This window comes from Perna viridis, chromosome 9 (genome assembly GCF_037379345.1).
Source record: "Perna viridis isolate PV_CMFRI_1.1 ecotype Kerala chromosome 9, ASM3737934v1, whole genome shotgun sequence".
Taxonomy (NCBI): Eukaryota; Metazoa; Mollusca; class Bivalvia; order Mytilida; family Mytilidae; genus Perna; species Perna viridis.
This window is the reverse complement of record NC_142453.1, coordinates 8,550,788-8,571,724: the sequence shown is the minus strand read 5'-3', so window position 1 is coordinate 8,571,724 and position 20,937 is coordinate 8,550,788. Positions and strand designations below refer to the sequence as shown.

Here is a 20,937-nt window from a genome sequence, read left to right as displayed (position 1 = left end):
TTGGCTACATACCCTCAGTAAAACTTAAAATTCATCAATAAACATAAAAATAAAATGTCTTACCTTATAAACGCATGTAATATATTAGGTAAAACGAAGAGGGAAATAATTTATAAGGTCCATGCTATAAAAAAAATTAAGAAACAAAAAACAATCTACAGTAAAGATTTGAGGAAGGCTTTCTTTAAATTAGAAAACCATATGGACAGTAGTGTCAGTAATATCTCGTGAAGTTCGGGAACAAGTTTTACATATGCTTTTAATTTTATAGGGAAATTCCTGATTTCAAAACACCTGGTCAAAACTTATTGCAAGTCTTACTAAAAATCAGGCAGAACATAATAACTTAAACAAGATATAAACATAATATATATTATAATACGTTTTTTAAACTCTTCGCTCAGCACTTATCATTACTATTATTTTAGTTTGCAGTCTTTACAAAAATCCGGAAGAAGGTGATTCAAGAGCCTTTCTAGTTTCACAAAAGAAAAACCACGGAGGCACTAGGCGAAAGAATTGGGCCAATCCGATTCTAAAATTATAGTTTTACTGATTGAATATTCTACCATTACTTTTTTCTAGCTCACTGCTTCGCGCCAAAATTCTTAACAGCGTTATTGTTCCTTATTTCTAGTGATATCTTACCAATTTTTCTAGCGACACCTGATAGGTGGAACTACTTTGATTTGCGCATGACTACAAATCCGGCAATTTTTTAAGAAGAAATTCTCCTTCTGCACCCGAGGTTATTTCTTAGTGTTGCGGAAGTGGCCGAGTAGTTCCGATTGGAAACGTCTACTACTAGTTCGGAGGAAATTCTATGAAACAATTATGTCTGTTGCAAGTGATATTCCTGCATTTAAAAATCAATCGTATCATGGAATATCTGTAGTATCCTTTATCTCAAGTTCTTTGGGTTAGATGCGATGTATCAAATACCCGAAACTAGGATTGTTTAACGATAAGACGTCATCTATATAGCGGAAACTGAAATTAAAGGATCTAACTAAATTGTGTTCTTTTTTTTTTGTCAAATCAGCAGTAAAATCAGCCTCATAAGAGTGAAGAAATAGGTCAGCAAGTAGAGGAGCACAATTTGTTCCGATTGGAACATTGGAACTGTGAAGCTTTTATAATTGTAAAAATTTCATTTTCAGGTATAAAATTGCCGAAAAAAGGTAAATGATGTCCTAACATCTCCTTTTTTATGAAGAACCCCGGTTGGCACCCCTCCTTTTCAAAGTGTCTAGATCCGCTCCGGAGTATAGCTGTGTTCAATGGGATAGTGTGTATTCTGTGTCGAAAGCGTGGGCAAGTTAATGTTTTAAATGGAAATAGTTGATGTGGTCCTGTCGTAATGCTGAACTATATGTATTGGTAATAGCTCGATGACCTAACAAAATTCACAACTGCACCAGCAGGTGTTCGAACCCAATACCGTGACAAGGGTTCATAAGAAATGGAATTCTTAAAAAAATTATTAAGCGATTTTTGGGACATAACTCATCGAAATCGTCATTAATCAACCGTATAAAGGTAAAGTGGAATAAACCTGTTGGATTTTAGAGACGGGTAACATAAACGTATGGTTGTTTCCATCGTCCTACACATACTTCAACTGAAAACGATAGAGATTTTAACATATGATTTGGATAAACGAGGTAAAAGCAGATACCATAATAATAACGATAGAGTATCTTACAAATAACACAACATACACAACAACTAAAGAATAAACAAACAAACCCGGTCTCCACTTACAGAGATTATTAAGCTCAACACCGACTCTATTATAAATTTAAAATTTAACACCACTGAAAAAAAACTGATTATTTTTTTAGTCGCATTTAGCGTCCACTTTAATTTATTTCGTTTCGTTTCGTTTAAATTTTATTTCCTTTCGCATTTTTTAAGTATTCTTATTTAGAAACGGTAGAGTACACGTCATACTGATTGAACTTGTCGCCAATGACATAACACATAAGTTGAGCCCATGAATCAATCGGAACATCACGCGGCCTTTCCCCGGAAAAGGCCGATCGAGTGATGTTCCGGCCGATTGCCCATAAATTTGACGAAATCAAACTGTTACTGTACTGCAACAAGATTTGTTAGTCTCGTTCTAGTTTCAGTTTCCCTTCCGGCTGCATCACAATGCAAAATCTTCTATTGTATGCTATTCTTCGCAAATTTATCCTGTAGAACTAGATATTTGTCTTTTGTATCAGTATTTTTACACCAAAAGATTTGTTTGTTTTTAATATTGAACTCAATGCTATGTCAATGACGAGTCTCAATGCATTTGAGTGGAAGACGAGTATCCTTTCTCATGAAACCACGAAGTCACGTGACGAGACTTACATACCCTATAAATCATACCACAGAGCCTTACTGTCGATCTTTATATTTATTTTAAAACCCTTTTTCAAAGTAAGGAAAATTTGCCTAATTTAAAAATTCGAAAGTCGTATACTCGGTACCAACACTGCATTATATCTTAACTTAAAAATACATGTACATGTATTCATATTTATACTTATGTGGATTTAATTTCTGTACATTGTATGTAGAAGACTTCATTTTGTTTTGATATTTCCAAAAAACAAGTCTTATAAGTTAGTCGTGACTTTATGTTATCGTGTAACACTGAGTTACATTATTTTAAATATCAGACAGAAACCAAAACCCCAAAAAATAACTTAAAAGTTTATTTCTAATTCAGAAACAGTTATAGACCACATAAACAGTATTACTATGTTAATCGGTATTTCCACCTTTTGTCGCATTTAACGTCCATTTCATCTTATTTCGTTTCGTTAAATTTTATTTCGTTTCGCATTTTTTAAGCATACGTACAGGTGGTCTAGGAACGGTAGCGTACACGTCATACTGATTGCACTTGTCGCCAGTGACATGACACATAAGTTGAACCCATAAATCAATCTAAACATCATGCACTCCGCTTTCCCCCCGGAAAAAGTCAAAAAGCATAATTTCTTTGATGTTCTTTCTGCGTCTTGTATCACCTATATCACTTGTATTGGTAGGTTCTGAATTTTATACGGATTGTCTGAATTAGGTAAGAACTAGGAAAAAATTACAATGTTTCATAATTTACAAATGCGTATGAAAATACAAACTGCTGAATTCTAGATACATTTTCAGCAAAAATTTCGATCTCAACTGAATCATTCTATATCAACAGTTGATTCTTGAATTAATTCATTTGTTTTGTAAAGCATTATTTTGATGATCAATCTGTGATGACAACGTTTTCTGAAAAAGCGAATCAAATATGTTCTTCGGTTTCTTTTCTTTTTGGATATATCCGCACGTAAAAAGTTTAATTGCCTCTGCTCTGAACGCTCTAGAACAACAAATATAAATGAAAAAGTTTAAAGGAAAACTGAGCATTACAAGAAAGTTTGAAAATACTGATGCTGTGTAGAGAGATTTCAGTGGTACAACTGTCGTCGAAAGAAGCATCCCAGCTGCATAGATGGACAAAATTACAACAACCGGAAGTTCAACAATAAGAAAAACTCCCACAATCCAAAGTGTTAAGATTGTCAGTCGAGTCGATGTTGATTTACCTGTGCTGACTCGGCGGTCGTCTCGACTGAAATTGGAGCTTGATTGCTTTCGCCATATTTTAGCCTGGTTGACTTTCCGAAGCATAACTAAGTCTAATGCTATGAGAATTACACATGGAAGTATTTCAAAAACCACAACACGGACGATGAAATGGGAAATTTGGTAGTTTCTAACTTCATCGGCTTCAAGTTTTTCTATACCAATCAAACACCCAGCAATAGTTTGGTTTTTATCATCAACATTTTCAAGTTGAAATGTGTAAACAATAAATTCGGAAATCTGGAAAAACACTGTTATCATGATGCAAATTACAATCGACGCAAACGTTACCTTCTTTGTGAACCATTGCCCGACGGAAAAGGGATACGCGGCACAGAGGAATCTTTGTCCAGCAAGACACACGGTTAACAAAATAGCAATTGCATGAAATGTTACTGGGAAAATATCAGTAAAATAGTACCAAAGTCGGCAATAGTCATACGGTAGATAATCCTTAATGTCCAGAACAACAAACATAAGGAAGTAGATGATTGACGGAAAAATAATAGTTAGTGTATCCATCGTCGTTATTGCAGCAAGATACATGTGGGTTGTACTGCTCATCCGGGTCCTGATGAAGATAACTATCATTAGAATGTTCAAGACAAGGACTATTAGTCCAAGACTTGGCCATACGTACCCATACAGGGCCGTTTCGTAGCCATAAACGTACACGTTCCGAAAATTGTATGCTTTTGACGATTCTACATCAGTGTTATTAGTAGAATTTGTCACACCAGCTCGCACAGAATTAATGGAACTCATATTGATCCTAGTCCCTTTTCTAATATGAAGCCAAATGATACGGCGTTACTGAACCAGATGATTATCTACAGTTACATTTGCCTCATATTTACATTACAACAGTTTGCAATTTTAATGTTCGAATTTATTCCTATTTAACGATTTCTTTAACATTTCAAAAGAAAGTTAATCGATGTTAACTCCATCGGAATAAACTCCCAGAATAAATAGTCGGAGATCATATGTACCACATGTGGCCATTTTTAACGGTCTTTCATAAACACATAAAAAATCTTAAGTTTGATATCTGCAATAAATCTTAGCCTTATTCGCACCCAATTTAAATCTAATATCCAGTTTATGACACTGGTATTTACCCACATGAACATATTTGAGAGTTGTATTTGATAACTGACTTTTAAATACGAAACAATTGATCAATATTTTATTATTTTCTATTGCAAATTGAAATATCTTACCGAATTTCTAATTGCCTCATTGAAAAATTTCGGCTTATTAAATGTACTTGATATCATTGTTTAGGGAATATCTACATTGATATTGAAAAGTTCAAGTCATTCATAATTCCTTCGCAACGGATGGCAATGCTGAGTGTGTATAAGGCATTGGCATATACGTGCCATGATCCAAAAGTGCATTACTTACGTTTTTATTAAATATTAAAATGCTTTTTGGGCACGCCTAAGTCATGCGCAAGATAAAATCTCGATCAAGGTCAAAAGTTTGTTTTCTTTCAATTAAATTTTGAACGCTTTTATACAAAAACTTGCAATCGTGTGACATGCTGCGATTTGTCTTTTATTATAGTGTATTCTGTCAGAGAGTTAAATAAATTTTTTTTTTTTTAACTTTATTTCATTTTAAATTAATTGGAAAAACTGGGCGGCACTTTCGGTCAACGAGTACAAGTTTTCATTTATTGTCTTACGAAAGCACGTGATGAACCAAATATTTCATTTTTTATTAATTTGAAATATATGAACTTACGGTTTGTCAAGAAAAAAATATGCTATAATCTTACAGAAAAAAGGACATTATATTAGTCAGTCAATATACGCTTGTCACGTGACGCTTGTGTCAACTGACAACAGGTTTAGATTTTTTACAATAATACGACAAAGTCCGAAGAGATGAAGATTGGATTATCCACCTAGTAATGGAAAATTAGTTACGATTTTTTAAACGGTAGCAGGTTGATCCGTCTCCTAGTTTATCGGTCCCAGTCGACCTATCCATGGGTTTTTCCGTCCCCAAGTTGATCCATCCCCTCAAATAATTATATTGTATGAATTGATGTGTATAAAATTTAGTTTCATATACCGAAACTTGTTATTTACAGACAATTTTATTTAGGACTGCAGTCATTACACTTTCACGGTAGGTATCTAAAGTTTTAACTAAGAAATATAAAAAAAAAACACATTATGAGGTTTTGTATATTTATTCAGAGACAAACAATCAAACTATTAAGATCACACAAACAAACATTTAAGCTATAAAGATCACAAAAAACAAAGATTCAAACTATTATAAATATCACAAAAACAAACCTTTAAGTTATAAATATCACTCAAACTTTTAAACTATTTAATAACACAAACAAACATTTAAACTATAAAGTTCACACATTAAACAAACGTAGCTTAACACATACAATTGCATTCAGATAGTTTTAGAAAGTTAGTCACTGTCATCGATACTGCTGCTCTCGTTGTAACTGTCTTCATGGTGTCAGGAACTGGTTGAGAGTGCATAGTTCCAACAGCTCTCGAGAAGTTTGAGGTGCTGATGGAATGCTGCTCCCACTGGTCCCACAGTGTGGAAAGATGTCCTTGTGACTTCTGGTATACCGTCCTTTGTCACCTGGCAAGGGTCTGTTCTTCCATTAGTTGTACGGTGTCTTCCTCGAATGCCAACATTTTGTATGTTACCTATTCCTTGAATGCCAACAAAAAAATTTCAATAGATGTTTATATTATAACAATATTTGTTTTTATAACAATTAAAATGTTTTTATAAATATTTAACCGTTGAAATTAATTAGTGAAGTTGGTAACATTTTATATCTTTCTTATATGAAAAAAAAACAATTTTTAAAAATGTGTAAGAATATAATAAAATTGAATTATTAAAAAGTAGTAAAAATACAATAAAATTTTAATATAATTTAAACTTTTATTCTAAGAAATTTATATAAACTATACACAAAAATATTTAAGAAATTCAGAAATTTAACATCAATAACCATGATTTCAAACTCTGAACTTTATATTGATAATTTATTTCATTCTTTATTATTCTAAATTTTAAACTAATTAATATGAATATATTTTTTTTCTACTTTTCACGCCTCATGTGATTTTAAATTATAGTAATAAGAGTGTAGTCCTTAAACCACTTACTGCAAAAACAGATCTTCTACATTGTGTTGTAATTACAAATATTTTATTTAACTGAACAAAAACCTCATACTTAGTAACTATTCTAGTACTAGTATTCATACATAAAGTAGAATGATAGATTGAAATATTTTCAAGTTATTGGACTATACAAAAATAATTCAAAAGTCATGTATTGTGCTATACATATACATGTATGATTTTGTGAAGAAACCGCAAAAAGAAAAAAGAAAAAAAAATTAACAAATGGAATAAATATGAACTGAAATAAGTCACCTGTAATTTACTTATCTGTTAATTAATATGAATGTTTTGATAAGCATGCACCTTTGTTGTGATAACCATTGACACCTATTCCTTGAACGCCAACAAAATTTTACAGGTAAATTGTCGGTAGATCTAAGGATGTTGGTATTCGAGGAATAAACCAGTTGTACCTGTACAGAAACCGTCTTGGACTCCTTGTACAGTGCTGGTATCAACTTGTAGAAGTGTAATTTCTGACCACCAGCTTTTGATTGGAAACGGTTATGCCAACCTGTCAAAAAATAAAAAAAAAATACTGGCTCGGGTTGATGTGGTGGTTATATGCAGTTGATGCAATGAAATACCACATCTACTTCTTGACGCGAGATAGACATGTACCATTGTGCTGAAATTCCTGTAACGAAAATGCAAGTTCAGAGTAATTGTACTCATGATGCATAATTTAGAAATATACTTTATTTTATTCAGCACAAATTAAAAAAAACTATGAACTTGTTGATATTTGTTATATTAAGATTTTGACGACAAAATAATTTCTGCAACTTATCAGATTTTACATACTAAAAATATGAACTTAACTTAAAAAAAAAGAAAACAGAATTTTTTATAACCGATATAGAAAATTAGTATTAACGTACCTGTATTACAAAGGCGATGCTCTCTTTTATTTAAAAAGGAGCAGAACATCAAATTATGTTTTTTTTTCTTACTGAGTTACTGTTTGATGTTCACTATTTCATAAAATCAAGCTCGGGTAGGTTTGGATGTGACCTTGAACTTGTAAAAATCTTGATTAAGTAAATATAAAACAATAATCGTTTAATAATAAAAAATATATATAACTTAAATTGACTGATTACTTTTAATTTTGTAATGTAATAATTATAAGTGATTACTCTTAACTGTAATCAGTATGGTCTAATATTAATAATATTTTATGAACTATACTTTATTCATTCATATTATAGTAATTGTTAGTATTATTGGTAATTCAGGACATGGTTGATCATGATTATCCTTTCTAAGCATCTTGTGCCACTCCAGTTTTTTTTTTGGTGTAATTTATAGCAAGTGCTGTATCATCATTTAATACCTGTAATTGTATTTTATTCTGTTTTCTACGTTGTGTATGTGGGTTATCTCTGTTGCCTTGCATTCATGTTTTGGTTATGTCTGGATTTTGATGTTTCTGAATTTTGTTTCTGTTTTCTTGCTTTAGAAGTTTTTGCCGACATATTCACCACCTTTACATGGTAATCCAAATAAAATCAAATGTGAAATTTTCTGAAAAAAATTTGCTTGTCCTAATTTTAGTCAAACGAGGACAACGCGCGACACATTGAAGGATTTATGATGTATTAATGTGCAGACTGTTACCTGCCTGGATTTGTTGTACGGACATTCCCTTTGATTATTGCCTAGATTTTTTTAAATTTCGGTGATATTAATACTTCATGTACTTGTTTATGTTTTAAACAAGAACAGTTTATGTTCATGAGATATCGCCAATTACATTTCACGGATCAGTTGATCTGTTAATTCAGCGCATAAACATATGACCAATTTTAAGGGCTTAGAGAAAGAATTTATGTCTTTAACATTGTAAGATTACAATATTTGGTTTTACATATGCGACTTAAACTCCAAATCTTAATATAAACACCATTTGACAATAATTCTAACGTCAATAAATTCGGAAATAGTTCTTCGTCTTCTCCGGCTACTGTATGGTTTTTACAATTGTACAGCTACTTCCGTTACTAGTGACGACAGAAAAATATCTGTATTTTGTATTTTAGGGTTTGTTTACGTTTAAATCTCTAACCAATACCCATTTCTTTTTTTTAATTTTTACAACTTTCTCATGTTCAGTTACTGTAAATTTGTTTTAGAAGTTCTTTTCCTTGTTTCCGACCCCATTATTCTGTTAAAATGATAATAATGCATCTCACGTATAGTATACATGTATATTACTTGTTAAGTAGTTTGTCTCGCCAACAAGTAATCCTCGCCAACCGATTTTTCGTCCTCTCCTGTGAAACTAATTCATGCCAAAAGACGTTGCTGACATTTTGCTATGATACAATAATTCCTTTGACTTTGAGGAACAAAGTTTGGTTAGCAGTTTGGTGAGATTTGATTCTGTCTTAAAAATAGCAAGACCTACTCTCTGACCACTAAACATATACAGGGCTGTAGTAAATACTGTATGCCAAAAGTTATGAAGATTCATATGTAATAATCGCTATCATTCAGTAGTCAAAACATTTCAGAATTGTATCAAAAGCTCTGGTGAGCTGATGTTATGCTGTTGTTTTATGAGTGTCAGCTAAAAAATAAAAATAAAACAGCCTGTTATCATCTTGATGAACTTTATGTAATATATAACTCCAAATTAAAATGGCATTTATGGCTAATATGTATATACATTTTTTTGTAGACATATAATTTCTCTCAAGTGCATGATAACTTCTGGTCTCTTTACACACTGATGTCAAAATTTACGATACGTTTTACATTTTCCACTTTTTATGAAACTGACAGCAAATTTCAATTTTAAAAGTAAGGCAAAACAGATATTTATTTCTTTATAGGTGACATTATTATAAAATTGAATAAAGGTTGGTTGGTTTGGTTTCCATTTCAAATAAGATGTTGAAAAATTAAAAAAAAAAAAGAAATGGAACAATCGTTCTGGTCATAAAATGGAAATGCTTACATATTTATCATATTTTGTTGACAGTGAACTGATAGGATGGCTTGATACTTTATATGAAAACCCTTTTCACAAACAGTCGTAAGTCTAAAATAAGTCCTTTTTATGATGTCACCAAACCTCTATCTATTATGAATTCGTAACAACTTGATTTTACAAAATTTTTTAACTTTGTATGAAAAGGACTGTTGAAAAAGGAATAAGAATAATGAATTTGTGGATGATAGCCATGTTTAAAAGGTAAAAAAGGAACTAAATACAAATAAAATAAGATAGAAAATACAAATAAAGTACAAAAAGCTTTTTTGCCCCTGACAAAGACTGTAAGGCTAAAAATTTAGACTCACATTTATCAATTTGTCTATGTTTTATTTATATTTTATTTATATTTAGTTCCCTTTTTACCTTTTAAACATGGCTTTGGTTCACAAATTCATTATTCTTATTGACATTTAATTTGAGCCATTCCACAGTAAGATTATTTTTATTTTGACTGAGGGGAACAGATGAAAATAGGTTTAAATAGTTATGACTATATAAAGTTTTTTTGCCTCAGTGAAAAATCAAATAGAAAAGGAGACACTTAGAAAAGAATATATTGTAATTCATGATATGGAATACCAAGTAGCCTTGGGAATCAATAAAAATTTCCCAATTGATGATCGTTTATCAACATCGAGTGATGTTTAGTCTTTGGGAATTTGGTATATCTTATGTAAATGTGTGAAATCATCATCAATAAGCTGTCGACTTGAGGTCTGTCCACCCTTGCCAAATAGAATCCTACAATATTATGGTAAAATATAGAATGAGAATGAATTTTCTGTCACCAGAAAGATCAGTAGTTTGGTCAGACAAGAGAAAAAAGAAGGATAAAGACAAAATCTTCATATTTTTAAGACAGATGAATCATTCATCGATTCAAAACTCCCTAACAACCAATAATTCAATATTCCCGGTGATCAGTTCACCATTAGTACTAATTGTGCTAAGGTCAATTTGTTATTATGTATGCCTTATAGTTTGTTTTTTTTAATCATTCTTGCAGGTTTGACTTAAAAACAGAAACAAAATGCCTAAGAAAAAGGGAAAGAAGTCTGGTAAATTGTCCAAAATGACAGAAAGTGAAAGAATAGCATATGAAGAACAAAAAAGATTGCAAGAAGAAGAAATGAAAAAGAAAAAAGAAGATATGTTGACACAGTTCTTAAAGGTACTGACTTTATAGCAAAAAAAATTTAAAACATACATGTATGTAGATGATATAAATTCTTGTGTACCATACAGTAACTGGTATGCAGTGTACCTAAACATTTAATTTTCTGCTTCAATTTTCTGGTTTTACTTGTTGAATTGTTGTTTTAAATATATACTGTGGAGCCTGTCTAAACCAAACCCAGAATACTCTGAAAATTTGTCTAAACCAAACCATGAATAATCTGAAAACCTGTCTAAACCAAACCCTGAATAATCTGAAATTTTGTCTAAACCAAACCCTGAATAATCTGAAAACCTGTCTAAAACAAATCCTGAATAATCTGAAAACCTGTCTAAACCAAACCCTGAATAATCTGAAATTTTGTCTAAACCAAACCCTGAATAATCTGAAAACGTGTCTAAACCAAATCCTGAATAATCTGAAAACCTGTCTAAACCAAGCCCTGAATAATCTGAAAATTTGTCTAAACCATATACTTTTGAAAGTCCCTTTTATATCAATTTATATCAAGTCAAGAAAGGGTTCTATTTAGACAGTTTTTTGCTGTATTCTGTGTTCTGGTATGCCCATTTCCCATCACTTGTGAGAAGTAAAATCTTGATTGGGGAAAGTTATCTCTCAAATTGTAAGCTGGTGGTTAAAAATGCATGTGACTTTTTAACCACCAAGCAGTCGTTAAATTTCTGACATAGTTTTCTTGCCATTTTACATTTTCTGAGTTTTCTACAGATTTCATGCCAAAAACTAATTTGCTCTCATCCTAATCTGGATTTAAATTTTTTCTCCAGTTGAGTATCTCTATGGTAAAATTAAGATTTTAACATGCTTGTGACATCACTTAAGCTCACATGCTGAAAATCTTAATTTTACCATCTCAAGTGGACAAATAATGTAAATCACTAATTACTGAAGGATAATCTGTATTAATTATGTACATATACCACTTTCCTTTCAACATATCGAAAATTTGTAATTTCTAAAGAATTTGATGTGGTCAGGAAGCAGACATTAATTTCATTTTTGAATTCCCGTGGACAGCTATTTTTTTCAAGATATCTAGAACACTGATATATTTCAACAAAATTTAAAAAATGCAAATGCTCCTTTTTCTTGTTAATAGGACAAATTAGCAAAGGAAGAAAGAGCTACAAAATACAATTTGAACAAACTGAACCATCAATGGAGAAATATTATGAGAGAGGCCAAATCTAAAGAACTTAGGAAAGAAATTGAGATTCTCAGTCAGACATTTGAGAGAATTGTTGATAGAAAAGATGCCACCATCAAATCTTTGGCTAAGGATCTCCAGGAAGCTGAGGAACAATATTCCATGGCACTTAGAAGCCATTTGCAAGCTGTTGATAATCTATTTGGTAAGGTTAAATGGTAAAAGTCCCCAATTTTTTTTTATACTTGTGCCACTATCTGCCTATCTGAAACATGTAATTGTTTTACATGTTTTACTTAGACATGTACATTATGACACTAAATAGCATTATTTTTTTTACATACCCACAATCCTGTGGAACAAATTGAAACTGACTTTGAGAATATAATATTGATATACTGTAGTAATTTAAAGATTAATTGCTGTAAAGTGCAAAAACATTGTTGATTTTTTGTTAAATATGAATTTTTGATACTAAAATTGACAAAAATAAAGTCACTTCAACATTTTTAACTGTGTCATTCAAACTTATTAGGCATCATTTATATTTTCACCAGAATTAGAGTTACTGTTAATTTAAGGAGGTAGACCTAGGGTAAGGGACATAACTCTTCAAATCAGTGATATGTTTGTATCTATTGTGATTTCACCAAAGCCTATCAAGCTTTCGTTTGATAATGAATGAAGTTATTTCGATGCTTCCATGAGATTGATGAATTGCTGAATACAAATGTTCCAATGATTTGTATGAGTTGTGTCCCTTACCTTAGGTCTACCTCCTTAATATGTTGTTTTATAGTTCTTAATATTTTAAGCAATTTAGAGCTTTAACTACAAGAAATGGAAGCATTTTTTTTTTCATCAGATTTTCCAAATATTCTGTTCAGTTTACTCTTTGTTATCAGCCAATAAGATTTCAGCTTTCATGATCATGATGGCATTGTTCTGATGGACAAACTTGATATCATCTGAATAGACAGTCAAATGTATTGTTAGATCCTACATGCTGTGATTTAATAGAACAAGTATTTCGAATTTTGATTAGATTGACAGGTATATCAATTTTCTTGGTTTTATTTCAGACATCCAACAAGAGAGGTTAGATAAACTGCAATTAGATTATGAGGAAGAATTAGCCATCATACAGGAGGAGTTTGATACAGAGAGGGGGCTAATGATAGAACAGAATAATATAGAAATGAATGATATTGCTGATATAATGTTTGCTATGGACCAGAATTTCCAGGAAAGGGAGAATGAGGCCAGAGCTGAATTTGAAAGCTTATGTGATGAAATAAAGAACAAGGTATGTTTCTGCTTTCCAGGCACCAACAATTTAAGGAGGTGGACCTGGGGTAAGGAACATAACTCTTGAAATCAATGATATGCTTGTGTTATATTCAATATCACCAAAGTCTATGAAGCTTTCATTTTAAACAGAATGAAATCAGTCCAAGTTACTTTGATGCTTACGTGACATTGATGTAAAATGTTGAATACAAACATTCCAATGATTTGTAAGAGTTGTGACCCTTACCCTAGGACTACCTCCTTAAGTAGCATTTCAGCTAAGAATGGTGTTAAATGAAATACATGGTTTGAAAGCCTACATAATTTTATTTTTGATATTTTGTTTAAAATGTTTTAGTAAAAAAGAAATTAACATGTGGCTTTTTAATATATATCAAATGTACTGAAGAATTGAAAACTAAGGTTGATAACTCTGTAAATGACATTAAAATACAATAGAAACTATTGGATTTTCCATGTGGATTATCTCCTTAGAGCAGACAGATTGGAATGGATAATCATACATTTCATCATATAGACCCATAAAGCAACAATATCAAAAATAAAAATGCATAGCCTTGTTTGGAGTGTATCACATATTACAGAACTAAAGACTCCTTCTCAATAATCCTCCCTAGCAAATAAGGTTTTGGGTGTATAGGAATCACCCTGTCTGTTAGTCTGTCCCCATTTCTTGCTTTTATTGGGAAGCTGATTGGGCCAATTTACATTAAAAATGCAGCTCCCGAATACTTTGGAAAGAAAACTGTTAACAGGATGAGTAATTACATGTGTTTGAAATAAAAAGAGAAAGAGTTGAAAATACAAAGGAGATACAACATTATGAATAGTTAGAGAATTGAATAAAATTTTATAGGATAATAATACCAAAATCATACACATTTTCTCAATGATTCATTGTTATTTTGAAATAAATTTTGATTTTTTTTTTTATCTGGGGATTAAAATTTCCAAATCATCAGTGACATCAAACAAAGAAAAGTGTTATTAAGTTTTACCAGAAGAAAGTCTGAGAGTATTTCACATGTGAAATATCAAAATTTATAATGATGGAGACATTCCAAAATTTATAATGATGGAGACATTCCAAAATTCACTGCTATTGATATAATGATGTTAAATAATCTATTTTTGGCTGTTTTTCTTAAGTGTGAGGTATTACTTTTCTTTTATTTTCAGTTTTCCCAACCTAAATATACAAGTTTTATAAACTTCTGCAGAATGCTACGTGACGTCACATGTTGTGCAGCTATGCAATAAGTTTCATTTTCACTCGAGTGGCGGGAGATTGAAAAGTATCATATAACAATATCAAAGGGATTTTAAACAAAATAGTAATATATATTTTTATCTACTGTATTTCTTTTGCAGGATATGGAAGAGAAGCATGGTCTGAAAGTAACTCTCTTCGATAAGATTGACACCTTATGGAAACAGTTTGATCAAGCACTAAAGGCATATTTACTTTCAACATCAAGTCGAAAAAATGAATTTGAAGAATATAAACGTAGAGATGATTCTGCCGCATCAGAAATTGATTTGCAGATGAGAAGGATTAATAAATTATGGGTAAGGAGGGAAGTCATGGAAAAGAGAAGGTTCTATTTTCTTAAGTAATGAAAATGTTTATGTTTAGAAACTCAGTAGTGTTAGAGCATTCAAAAGTGTTTTTGTTTTTTTTTTTTGAGAAAAGAGCTTCTCAGTTTTGGTACAGTGAAAAAAAAATTAATTGAATATTTTCATTTTTTTATATACTTGTGCATCTATCATTGTCACTGTAATGTGAGAATTTGTGTGGTGCTTTTATTGTGTACTCATTGTAGTTATGATTTTGTAATGTAGCCTAGTTAACTCCTCATCTGAAATGATAAGAAAAAAATTTCTGAACTAACAGAAATAGACTCATAGTCAGTGATCTGTGTTGTTTATAATACTTATGTGGGAAATTGTATTTTAGGATGTGAATTTTCATGCTGGTCTTTCAGTTTCGAATTTGATTTTATTTATTTTTTTAGTTTTTTATTCTAGATGTGCATGAAAGTTAAGCTATTTATTGTTTCTTTTTCTAAATTTCAGGATAACATTTCGCAATTGAAGAGTAAAATGGCTGCAAATGCCAAGGAATGTGAAGAAAGAAATAAACAGCTTAAAGAGGTCAGTACTATGATAACCACTATAGAAGGATACATAACTAAAAATTGAAAATTCCTGGGCCCAGCTTTCCTAAACATTTATCCACTGGGTTTTAGTTAACCATTATATAATCTAATTTAATCTTGACAAGTTATTCAGTGGATAAATACTTTTCAAGGAGATAAAGTTTGAACAGCTGGGTCCTGGTGGCTTTCTCAAAACAAGTGATAACTGTGGACTGAAATTTTCAATATAAATGACTGATTGATTTTGATAATTTTGCAGTGTTTTTTTTTTCATTTTAAATTGGTCTTAATATCCATTAAAGTGATGAATGCAATTACATACAATAAGCTTAACACTTTTACAGCATAAACAATGATTATGTTCAGGGGATAGAATTGGTCTCCCATTTATAAATAACGATCGCCTGAAAAAAAGAACAGACTTGGTGAACAGCAAGTATAACCTAATCCAAAATGAATATTTTCAGAGATCACCAAAAGTTCTGATTAACTTCCTTAGGTATTTATATGTAGTAGACTGGATGATTGAGAATGAGATTTAAACTTCTGTCAGAAGAATCAATAGATGTTGATAGTAAATTTGAATCTCTTATCAGTTGTTTTGTCTGTTACCTGAGAAAGTTCTTCTGATGATTGTCACTTTATCATAAAAAGACCAACTCTATATCTGGAATGTTATTAGTGTATGTGCTGTAATCTATCCATCTACTGTTTGACCATCTTTTTCAGCTAGAAATTAGTATTTGCATCTTTTTTTTCAAAGTAATTCTAAGATCACTACTGATTTTAATTTTATTATGTTTTATGCTCAGGAAAGGGAAAAGATGCTTGCACACTTCCAAGACTTAAAAGCACAGATGAACAGATTAAGAGAGAGAGAAAGAGACAAGTTAACCAAAATGACTTTAGAAAGTAATTCTGCAATAAAAGAATTGAAGAGACAGAAAGAGAAGGTAAACACTAAATATTAAATTAAAAGTAGATTGAAGGCCATGTCATTTTTTGTAAAAAATTCTATTCAAACACATGTGAATAACTTTTAGTAAGCATTCTGTAATGAGGTATTCAGGTATCTTATTGACTTGATTGGAAGGTCATTCCAGGTTATCACTTATAAATGTACAGGTATACAATGACCTTTCAACCTGCTATATGATAATTTGTATTTGTGACTGGTGATATGCAATGTCATATACTATAAATTACAGATTGAAGGGTCCTGGTATATTACTTTCACAATTGTTGACTTCATTTTGTTTGCTGGTTTATGGCTCCTAAATTTTTAATCAAGAAGAAGTACTCAATGAGTGCATAGTATATTGGAATCACCTTATCTGTCCGTTCATCCTTCGCTCCAATATTAATGTTGTCTGTCCATTCAAATTTCAATAATATTATCTCAACTGTCGATGGATGGAGTTGTAAGGAATTTTAGCTCCTGTCCAATATCAACTTCGTGTTTGGGGGACTTTATGTGTGGGCATTTTTTGTAAGTGATGTTGGTTGCTGTCTGATATCCACTTCCTTTTTGTTGAACTCTATCATTTTGTTTTTATGAAATGACTGAGAAACATTTTGTCCAAAAAATTGCAGCTCCAAATGGATGGGTTGATTTCTTATTTGGTGTGTGGCTTTATATAGATAGGGCATATGTTGTATATGATTTTGGTTGATGTCCGATAAAACTTCCTATAGTAGTGGGGGAATACTTAGCTCTTTTGTGCTACTTTGTGTTTCAATATGTTCCTAGTGGAAGAAATAATACCATCTACACTGTTTCTTGTACATTGATTCATTTCATCATCTTTGAAACAACAAAATATTATTCCCAAAAATGGACTGGTTTAAATTACTCTAAATGCATATTGTTAATTTAATATTTTTAGATAACAGTTATACTGAAGTTAGCAGAAATGTGTAGAAAACTTGAAACAGAAGAAGAGAAAGTGCTGCCATTCTATGCCTCCTCACTCACACAGGAGGAACAAGATGATGTTAAGACAGCCATGTTAGAGCCTGGCTATGAACCTCTTGCTCAGGTAAGACAGCCATGTTAGAATCTGGCTGTGAACCTCTTGCTCAGGTAAGACAGCCATGTTAGAGTCTGGCTATGAACCTCTGCTCCTGTAAGACAGCCATGTTTGAATCTGGCTATGAACTCTTGCTCAGGTAAGGCAGCCATGTTAGAGTCTGGCTATGAACCTCTTGCTCAGGTAAGACAGCCATGTTAGAGTCTGGCTATGAACCTCTTGCTCTGGTAAGACAGCCATGTTTGAAACTGGCTATGAACTGGAAACAGGCTTAATGCTCATGAAGCACACTTAAATAACCTGCAAAGCATCACATGATTGAGTATTTTTTATAGACAGACAAAAAAATACAATCATTCCAAAAAAATCAAATTGATATTTTAAACTTTCGATTGTTTTGTTCTATATTTTAGATCATGCACGAGTATGGATCATTAGAGAATTTCTGGAAGAGGTTCAACAAAGTTTTCCTTGATAAATTAGCCCTCGATAAGGAAAAGATGGGCCTAGTCCAAGAAAACCAACAGTTACGTACCTTGTTGAAACAGTACCTAGATGGCATCTCTGTCAATGATGAAATTATCAGTCAAGTCAATCCTCTGTTTATTGTCAATAATAAAACAAATGTTAAGTAAGTATAATTTTAATTAATTGTTGTTATTGCATGCAATTGTTATTGTTGAATTATTGCAATTTCAAGTAAGAGTAAGACATTTTTGGCAAAAAATAAAAACTCTGCAATGACTATTGCTATTTGTAATTTCGGTCAAAATTTGCAATTTTGCAAAAAGTCACACATTTGTTCTAACATGACAGAAAATATATGAAATAACAACCATAAAATTTAAGTGAAATCGCTGAATTATATCCCCATATGGACATTTCTTTAATACAAAGATACCAATCTTATGGACATCTCTGCATGCTGAAATGTCTTAAATTGGGTAAAGGTATATATAAGAAAATACATTTACTTATTTACACAGCAGGGTGTGTTGAATCAATCAACAGTTCTCTCCCCTTAAATACTTGAAATATCTGCCATAGGATGTTAAACTTCATTAATGAATCACAAGACCTACAAAACTTTGTATCTTATATGTTCAACTTCAGTCTGTCAAATGAATGACCTACAAAATTGGTATCTTACTTGTTAAACTTCAATCAATCAAACAAAAGACATTAAAATTCAGTATCTTACAATTAAAAATTAACTGTATGTAACAAATCTGGAACTGAGATTCATTTTTATCTTAGATAAATTATTCTTCATAATTTTTTTTCATTTCAGATTAAATGTTCCTGTAACAGACCCCAGAGTACAAAGACCAGCTGCTCAGACAGTCGTTGAGGCAGCCCATGTTGTCAAACATGTCCTACCATCATAAACACTTAGAACATTTCTTTATGCATTCCAATAGAAATTCAAGATGGCTGTCATGACTACTTTTTAAAGAAAAGATTGAGTGCTAGATGTGCAAAAACACTTATTTGAGCTTAGTCTGTTTGAAAGAGTACTGACTTTCTTGATCACTTTTTATCAGTAACAACCTCTTTTAGATATTTTGCTTTATATAAATCTAAATAATCTATTATATATAGAAAAGAAAGATCTTTTCTTAATAATGTTAAAATTAAAGGATATTTTACGGTCAATATTTAGGAAAATGATTTTTTTAAAAACTTTACCCTTCTAAAAGAATACAGTATTAAGAAGGGAGATAATTTTTGTCTGTGATATTTAAGAAGGGAGATAATTTGTGTCTGATATTTTCCAGTAAGTCTGGATTTATTTGTAAATAACTTGTTGTATTTTATATAATGATAAAGTCACATTATTATTATTTATGTTTTTTTTTTATTTCATTCCACCTTATTAATTGATGGCTTGTGTTATATTACAGGCACAGAAAAAGGTACTTATTTCCCTTTACATGCTCTAAAAAGTAGTGTTGTTAGATAGACAGAACATTTGATTTTTTCTAAGATTTTTGGCTGGTTTGTTTTGGAGACACATTCAGACTTTAAAAGTGCTTGTAATGCCCTAAAAAACTATAGGGTAGGCAAAAAGGATTATGGTCGAAATCAATTGTTTTTAGGGTTTTTTTTTTTTTTGCCTAATTCTACATTTCTTTTGGGACTGTTCAGAATAATTTTAATATTTGAACTTCAATTTTGTACTTGATTGGCTTTATGACCTTGCTCAAAGACTAAGTCTTTAAAACTATTCTCCCTTTTTTTTTTTTTATATTTTATTCTTATTTTTTTTCATTTCAACCATGAAAAGGTTTTTTTCAAACTCTTTTTTTCTAGTTTTGTCTCATTTTTATTAAAAAGCTTCAGGGTTTCATCAAGATGGTTTGTTATTGTTTTGTTTTGTTTTTGTTTTTTTGTATTCTTGAGGTTTCTTCCAGTTTCTTTGTATTACATGCATCAGATAAATGCCTGTACTGAGTTATCACGGTTGTTTCCAAGTTTCCAGTTTTTGTTGTGATATTGCCATTTCTTATACAGAATTTCAAACATTGCATACAGTTTGCCTATTTTTTCAGAAATTTTTTTTTACCTTTAATACAATACTTATCAATCTTTTTAACGCCTCCGGATCCAATGTGTTTTGATGAACTTTTGAAAAAATAATTACATGTAGAAGGTAAAGATAAAAAATCGCATAGCATTCATTATATTTCTCAGAACTTTTCATTAAAATTCATCAAGTAGTTTAGGAATTGCAGATGTATATTTGGTACATTTACCTCTAATAAAGTCTATTTCAAATTCATGTTCTGGAAATGGAAAGCCAAAATTAATTTGGATAAAAATTTGAATTGCCTCCTTCATCATGCTCTGCCCCACTTAACCATTTAAGAAATGTCCAAAAGATCTCACATTTTTCAGTAGAACACATCGATTAAATCTACCTAAGAGTTATTAAATAGCACTCCAAATGAGAATCACACAAACTGGGATTCATGGTTGGAAAACCTACATATTTATATTTTTGATATTTTGTTTAAAATGGTATAGTGAACAGAAAGTAACATGTGGTTTTCATATAATCCTTGTTCTTAGGAGACAAAATTATATAGAATGTACTGTAGAATTCAAAATTAAGGGAGATAACTATGTAATAACACTGGAAAGCAATAGAATCTATTGAATATGCAATAAGAATTATCTCCTAACAGCAGACAGATTGGAATGATTATACATCTCATCGTGTAGACCCACAAAATGACTCAATAACAAAAATAAAAATGTGTAGCC

At 31.3% G+C, this 20,937-nt stretch overlaps 2 protein-coding genes across 2 annotated transcripts; one reads left to right on the top strand and one right to left on the bottom strand.

The window, feature by feature from the left end:
- Positions 1–2,628: 2,628 nt before the first annotated feature.
- LOC148606564 (sex peptide receptor-like) lies at positions 2,629–4,716 on the bottom strand. Its single transcript, XM_088544952.1, has one exon. The coding sequence runs from the start codon at positions 4,399–4,401 to the stop codon at positions 3,226–3,228; it is 1,176 nt and encodes a 391-aa protein (XP_088401078.1). The 5' UTR covers positions 4,402–4,716; the 3' UTR covers positions 2,629–3,225.
- Positions 4,717–8,796: 4,080 nt separating this feature from the next.
- Positions 8,797–19,514, top strand: LOC148606563 (dynein regulatory complex subunit 2-like). The gene is made up of 10 exons (XM_088544750.1): positions 8,797–8,867; positions 10,832–10,996; positions 12,123–12,375; positions 13,253–13,476; positions 14,853–15,050; positions 15,558–15,635; positions 16,453–16,593; positions 17,527–17,679; positions 18,084–18,301; positions 18,962–19,514. Exons 2-10 carry the CDS (start codon positions 10,856–10,858, stop codon positions 19,056–19,058), a joined length of 1,503 nt encoding a protein of 500 aa, XP_088400876.1. The 5' UTR covers positions 8,797–8,867; positions 10,832–10,855; the 3' UTR covers positions 19,059–19,514.
- The last annotated feature ends 1,423 nt before the right edge of the window (positions 19,515–20,937 follow it).